This window comes from Xiphophorus hellerii, chromosome 3 (assembly GCF_003331165.1).
Source record: "Xiphophorus hellerii strain 12219 chromosome 3, Xiphophorus_hellerii-4.1, whole genome shotgun sequence".
Taxonomy (NCBI): domain Eukaryota; kingdom Metazoa; phylum Chordata; class Actinopteri; order Cyprinodontiformes; family Poeciliidae; genus Xiphophorus; species Xiphophorus hellerii.
In genome coordinates, this window is record NC_045674.1 from 12,553,154 (window position 1) to 12,560,618 (window position 7,465).

General features: G+C 41.9%; 1 protein-coding gene across 1 annotated transcript; it reads right to left on the minus strand.

The window, feature by feature from the left end:
* Positions 1–2,937: 2,937 nt before the first annotated feature.
* On the minus strand, positions 2,938–7,205 carry tubb5 (tubulin, beta 5). The gene is made up of 5 exons (XM_032558906.1): positions 7,043–7,205; positions 4,652–4,760; positions 4,370–4,480; positions 4,037–4,281; positions 2,938–3,923 (listed from the first exon to the last, which is right to left on the minus strand). The coding sequence occupies exons 1-5, from the start codon at positions 7,097–7,099 to the stop codon at positions 3,111–3,113; spliced, it is 1,335 nt and encodes a 444-aa protein (XP_032414797.1). The 5' UTR covers positions 7,100–7,205; the 3' UTR covers positions 2,938–3,110.
* Positions 7,206–7,465: the final 260 nt, after the last annotated feature.

The following is a 7,465-nucleotide window of genomic DNA, read 5'->3' on the forward strand; positions in this document are numbered from 1 at the left end:
GCTTGTTCATCACCACCAATAGGATACTTCTTCTTCTTCTTCTTTTCTATTATGGCGGATCACAAGCAACTTTAAGGTGCATACCGCCACCTACTGTACATGAGTGTGTAGAAGCATTACTTCATATCTATTAAATTCTACTTTTTAATTTTGTATTCTTAAGATAAATAAACAATGCTTTCCTTAATTTGTGAATATCTGTTATGTTTCCTTCATTTCCTAATATACCTTTAAGATTCCATTCATGCCCCATATTTCTAACTATTCTCTTTAATTCTTCCCTTTCGAGTTCATTTGACTTACAGTTCATCAATATGTGTTCTACATTTTCTTTCTCTCCACATCTCTCACATTTATCATTATTTTTCCTCCCTATTTTATAAAGCATGTCATTTAAGTAGGTATGACCTACTCTTAATCTACTAATTATTATTTCTTCTCTTCTGTTTCGTTCATTAATGCTTCGAATTCAAACTGACTTTTGTACTTCATATAATCTTCTTCCTTTCTTATCTTCATTCCACATTTTTTGCCATTTCTTGATTTCTTTACTTTTAATTAGGATACACCTGTTTCGCTTCTCCCATTAAACACAAAGCAAGTCTCGCAATCAGTAGCAGCCACATGGAAATTCTATCTTACAAAAACTCCCCGTTCAACTTGAAGAAACACATCGAGGTAACGTCTTATGAAATGGTTATAATCCTCCTGTTTCAGTAACTATAGCTTGGTCACTAGGCACTATTGTGAAATCTTGACCATAAATGAACTTTGTTTGGCATTGTTTCAGTTCCACACGTGGTGTATTTAGCTTAGGCCTAATGTTGACTGTAGCAGGCTACCTAGACTCCTCTGTTCAAGGGGGGACAGAAGCCATAGCAATAGCAATTTAGACTAAATTTAACGAATATAGGAAAGGCATGCAAGTTCAAAACCAGGTTTACAGATGCCAATAAGCTGCATTTCCCTCCCAATTCTTTTTTTCTTTTGCATAATGACCAGTTGTGTTCACCACCTACTGACTGTAGCATTGACTGATTCACTGATTTGTGAAGTAGAGTAATCGTAACAGCTCTTTTTCTTCATGTTGGCCGCATTTTCTGTACTATTTATTTTTCTCATTTTCAGCACTGACCTTACTTGAAGGGAAAACTTAAGGCTTACAAAAACTTAGTATTTTCTGTCCTGGAGGGTATACTAAGAAGCTGGTTCAGTTGTAAAGCAGGTTAAGTTAACCTTGTGCTATAGGTAAAGCACCTAATTTTCTTAACTAAATGATGCCTGCAGGTATATCTATTAGCAGGTTTAATTTTGCCTGCACTTGGTTGGGTACATTATTTTAAGTGTATTTGACAAGTTTACCAAAATATAAAAAATGTCATTCAAACTGCATTTGCTTTGTTTTACTTTTTACTTGTACTTTTCATTACATTACTTGAGTACATCCATTTTTACAGTAATTTCCATACTTAAGTACAAGAAGTTTCAAATACTTTAAGACTTTTACTCAAGTAACATTTCAGTCAGTGACTTCGACTTTTACCAAAGTCATATTTTGGAGAGGTACTTGTACTTTTACTTGACTCTGAGATTTCAGTACTTTATACAACACTGCCTAATACTTTGTTGAGATGTTTGTGCACAGCCATTTTATGATCTTTCCAGAAATGTTCAATCAGATTCAAGTCTAGACTCTGGCTTGGCCACTCCAGGACATTCACAGAGTGATTCTGAAGCCTTTGAGATCTTGACCATGTCCTTTGGGTCATTGCCATGCTGGAAAATAAAGGTACGGTACTCTGGAGCAGGTTGCATTACTGCATACATCTTTCCCAGTATCCTGACTAGTCTAAGAGTCCCTGCTGCTGCAAAACATCTCCATAGCTTGATGCTGCCACCACTTTGGGGATGGTATTGGCCTGGTGATGAGCCGCGCATGGTTTCCTCCAAACATGACGTCTGGCATTCGCAGCACAGAGTTCAATCTTTGTCTCATCAAACCAGAGTTTTGTATCTCAAGGTCAGAGTCCTCCAAGTGTCTTTTGGTAAACTCTAGAGGGGCTGCAATGTGCCTTAAGGAGTGGCTTTTGTCCAGACACTCTACCATACAGGCCTGATTGATTGATTGATTGATTGATTGATTGATTGATTGATTGCGTCAGAGATGGTTGTCTTTCAGGAATGTTTTCCTGTCCCCCTGGAAAGCTGGAGCTCTGACAGAGTGACTGTTGGGTTCTTGGTCACCTCGCCGACTAAGACCCTCTGACTGCTCAGATTAGATGGCCGGAGAGCTCTAGGGGAGAGTCCTTGTGGTGCCAAACTTATTCTATATTCAAATTATGGAGGCCAATAGTCTCATTCTTGAAAGCAGCATAAATTTTTCAATCCTGTTTTGAAGGACAGAATTCACACATTTTTGTTTGACCTCTGACCTGCACGATGAACTATAGGCCCTTGTAAAGACAGTCGTGTCTTTCCAAATAAAGTTCATCCCATTTAAGATGTAGAAACATCTCAGATGACCAATCAGTGGATACGGCTCAATTTGAGCGTCACGAGTAAGACTGAATAGTTATGTAAATGTGTTTTCTTGGTTTTCTATTTTTAATAAATTTTCCACATTCTCGTAATGGGGTAGTTGTGTGCAGAATTTTGAGGAAATGGATTAATCCAATTTGGAATAAGTCCGTAACAAAATGGGGATAAAGTGAAGAACTGTGAATATTCTTTGGATGCACTGTCTTGCACTGCATTGGTGAGGTGTGGCATAAGGAGGATCAGCCTGTGGGTCTGAAATTAATCTTGCTCATATATTGACTATATTCATGTATAACCATCAGGTGATGTTGATTTTTGTCTAGTACATTTTCTAGTCTCTACCAATCTCCATGTCATTTAATACCTGTAAGCGGAAAAAGACCACAAGAACCAGGCAGCTTAGTTTGTCAACTTTATTGGTACTGAATGACAGGGGATTTCTACTGCAACCTAAAGTTTGAACACAGTTAAGTTTTACTAGTAATGCTATTGAGTCTATCTGGGGTGTTGGTTACTTGTAGTTTGTTCCTTTCATAGTTTCATTTTGGCAATGACTTCTTGACTTCACATCTTCAGGCATCCTCTTCGGCCTCCTCCTCAAACTCACCCTCCTCCTCAGCAGTGGCATCCTGGTACTGCTGGTACTCTGACACCAAGTCGTTCATGTTGCTCTCTGCCTCGGTGAACTCCATCTCATCCATACCTTCACCTGTGTACCAGTGGAGGAAGGCCTTGCGCCGGAACATGGCTGTAAACTGCTCAGAGATGCGCTTGAATAGCTCCTGGATGGCAGTGCTGTTGCCAATGAAGGTCACGGCCATCTTAAGACCACGTGGTGGGATATCACAGACGGCGGTTTTCACATTATTGGGGATCCACTCGACGAAGTAGCTGCTGTTCTTGTTTTGCACATTTAGCATCTGTTCGTCCACTTCTTTCATGGACATGCGACCGCGGAACACGGCGGCCACTGTTAGGTAGCGGCCGTGGCGTGGGTCGCAAGCAGCCATCATGTTCTTTGCGTCGAACACCTGCTGGGTGAGCTCTGGAACCGTCAGGGCACGGTACTGCTGGCTGCCCCTGCTGGTGAGGGGAGCAAAACCAGGCATGAAGAAGTGCAGACGAGGGAAAGGCACCATGTTGACGGCCAGTTTGCGGAGATCAGCATTGAGCTGGCCGGGGAATCGCAGGCAGGTGGTGACGCCGCTCATGGTGGCGGACACCAGGTGGTTAAGGTCACCGTAGGTGGGTGTGGTCAGTTTCAGGGTGCGGAAGCAGATGTCATACAGGGCCTCGTTGTCAATGCAGTAAGTTTCGTCTGTGTTCTCTACCAGCTGGTGGACTGACAGGGTAGCATTGTATGGCTCAACCACTGTGTCTGAAACCTGCAGATAAACAACTTTTATTCAGTCTTATGATCTCAGAATAGGGAACCTACGGCTAATCAAACTAAATTTAAATCCCAAGCAAATCATGTGCCATCACAAGGATCAGTTACCTTCGGGGAAGGCACCACACTGAAGGTGTTCATGATCCGATCGGGGTACTCCTCACGAATCTTGCTGATCAACAGGGTTCCCATTCCAGATCCTGTTCCCCCACCAAGAGAGTGGGTAAGCTGGAAGCCCTGCAGGCAGTCGCAGCTTTCTGACTCCTTGCGGACCACATCCAGAACAGAGTCCACCAACTCGGCTCCTTCTGTGTAGTGACCTTTGGCCCAGTTGTTTCCAGCACCGCTTTGGCCTGTGGAGAAGATAGAAATTGAGGTGTTTTTTCTTAATGCTTTAGTATTTATTCATAAAATAGTACGATTTATTAAGTTTCTACTCACCAAATACAAAATTGTCAGGTCTGAAGATTTGTCCAAAGGGCCCAGACCTCACAGAGTCCATAGTTCCAGGCTCCAGATCCACGAGAATGGCTCTCGGCACATATTTACCTCCTTCACAAGAAAGAAAAGAAGACAATGGAAGAGAAAGAGGAAGGGCAAAATAAACAGACCAGCTCAATATTGAATGAAAAAAAGAATAAAAGTTGTTATAAACTTCTGACATTACCAGAGAAAATGATCTATAAAATGTTTAATTAAATAGTTTTTAAGAGAGAAGTTTACCTGTGGCTTCATTGTAGTAGACGCTGATCCTGTCCAGCTGCAGGTCACTGTCTCCATGGTAAGTGCCTGTGGGATCAATGCCGTGCTCGTCGCTGATCACTTCCCAGAACTGCAGACACAAAATGGAAGTGATCACATGACTGTTACTTTCAATTAAAAAAAACACTTAATATATCAATGTGGTTTATGAAACTGGGGCATTTAAATGGCTAAAACAGCAGTGGTATTGCATTTTTTTGCAGGCTGATGGTTAGGCCAAAATTTCCCCCCCTTTTAAGCGTGTCATATCAAAAGCATTTCCTGCAACGCAGTTGTTAATATTTCCACAGCCGCCAGCTGATGACACTGCAGAACGCAGCTCTTACACATGTAAAATATGATGGAGGAGCAGCACAAAGGAGCCACTGAGCACTCTGCACGCCGTACTGCGAATAAACTTCATTTGCACCCAGTCGCTCAACACAGGAGGACAGTGACCGTCTGTATTCAAGTCTTGTTCACCCTTTTTAAAAAGACCGCATTCAAGATCTTTAAAAACAAACCCATTCAAAAATCCAGTGTGATTATGCAGGCGATTACTGGCTTTGACCAAATTTTCAAACATTTATTTCACTTTTAAGTTATTCATGTTTTATTATTTTAAAATGTATTCATCAAAATTATGATTTCCTTTATATGGATGAGTCGTATTATGGGCAACCAGTCACTTTGGGAGTCAGCGGTGGAATGCAAATCATGACATTTAAATCAATGCATAGCAATCAGTAATGCCTTCAGGAGCAAAAAGAGGCTCAATAAGGTCGAGAAGAACAAAAGATCTGCACAAAACAAAACAGAAACAGAGATGAGAGAACTGACGCAAGGCTGATGGTGACACAATAGATGGCTATCAGCAAAGATGAAGAATCACAGTGAAAGAATGAGGACAATAAGCAGAAAGAAATGCCACACCCTGACCCAGATCCCTGCAATGTATGCATTCAGCATTTCTGTCAATCACATAAGCTGGACTTCTGAGTCAATGGATCCCAAGGGGGTGGAAACAAATAGAGATCTTATCTGAAAGGGCAGCAGTAGTAGTTTTATCAGCTTAGTCAAACACGGAGCAAAAATAATGAATTCAGGTGAATAAACATCTACTTGCTTATCTGTCCAACCTTATTTACAGCAACAAGTATAAGAAAAAGATGAATACTGATTTTAAGCTGTGTGCATTAGTCATAAGCATTCTACAGAGACAATGCAAGCAGATGCAGATTAAAGCAATTGCCTCTGCATCCACTGTGCATCAGCTGTTTCCTCCAGTCTTCCCCCACCCTTCTCTTAATTTGGTTATAGAAGGAAAGACATCGATTACAAAGGAGGGTCTGGCTCTCCAGGACATAAGCACCTCTGCCAGTACTGCATCATGACTATAATGATGCATCCTTTAAAATCCAGCCTATTGCTGTAGTGCAATCTTGAAGATTAGAAGTAAACATATGAAATGATCAGCTGTAACATAAAGAAACAATAAGACAGCCATAATAACAGGCCAGTAAGCTCTTTTGTTGCAGAATACAATTGTTAGTGAAAGACTGGGTAGATGATGAATTGATTTATTGGTTCCCATTCAGACTGTGCTGACATCCCACCACTTGTGAATAGATAATTAGGTCAAATACATCAAAATATGTGTGTAAATTATCAACAACTACTGCACAGGTTCATTACGATAGAGGCTTTTAGACAATAACAGTAAAAATGAGAAATTCCCTTATTCCTCAGCCAATTATTCATGCCACACCCTTCCACCAGATCCCTTTTTAGATCACTTGAACTGCAGTCTGCCTCTACACAGCCTGGGGAATTTAAAAAAAATCTAATCAATAAGAGCTATTGATCCAAATAGGGAGGAAGAGGAGAAGTACTAGGCCTCTCCTCCAGACTCCCACTCATTGTCTGAAATACCGGTCATATCTGCCTGTGGGAGACAAAGGAAAGCAGACTGGTCTGACTGAGGGGGGCTGTGACAACTAGAGAACAGACTTTACCCTCTTTCTTCCCTTCTTCAACAATGTCTGAGGATAAGCTGAATCTAAAGTGTGGGGAAGGCGGACACGCCCGGTGTTGTGTGGGGGGAAAACCCCCCGTCGAGACATCAAGACTCCCGGTATACCGTTATATCAATGCACACGCCCTCCCACCAGTTACCGCAGTGCACAAGATTCAGCTGGAAAACCACGAATAAAGATCTGCTGGTGTAGCTTAAAGAGAATAAACTCATAATATATGCACTGAAAATAAATGGTTGTATTCCCAATTGACATAAAAAGGTCTTTGTATGAGCTAAAACTGAATACATTAAATAAGAGGAGAGTTGGTTTTAGAGGAAATACTGTGTTCTCCTACCTTGGCACCGATCTGGTTACCGCACTGGCCGGCCTGGATGTGCACAATTTCCCTCATTGTGGAAGTGAAAGTTTTCTAAGATAAAGAGCGAGGAGAGGTTGCGATTTCAGCACGAGGAGCCGACTGGTGCCTTAAGTGCTCGCGCTGGACAATGGATTTATAAGGCTGGAGCGTTTCCAGGGGAGGTGGGGGCCACATGCAGCGGCTCCACAGCGCCGATTGGCTGCAAAGGACAGACTGGGGGAGGAGACGGGGATCTGGGTAGGGAGGAGCGACGATGTTGCAGACCAGGGAGTGGAAATGAGAACAGGAGACTGACTAAAATTTTGCCAGCTGGTGTCCAGAAATATTTATTACAGCTGTTTTCTGGGTCAGCCATAACAAATCATCTCGTATCGCCTACTTTATAGGAAACAGATGGTG

What these genes read in the sequence shown, in the direction of transcription:
- tubb5 (XM_032558906.1), bottom strand. Translation starts at nt 7,099, where the DNA reads ATGAGGGAAATTGTGCACATCCAGGCCGGCCAGTGCGGTAACCAGATC. An exon ending in GTAACCAGATCGGTGCCAAG is followed by an intron (nt 4,761 to 7,042) that starts GTAGGAGAACAC and finishes TTGTGTCTGCAG; the next exon opens with TTCTGGGAAGTGATCAGCGA. An exon ending in GTGTGGTGCCTTCCCCGAAG is followed by an intron (nt 3,924 to 4,036) that starts GTAACTGATCCT and finishes GTTTATCTGCAG; the next exon opens with GTTTCAGACACAGTGGTTGA.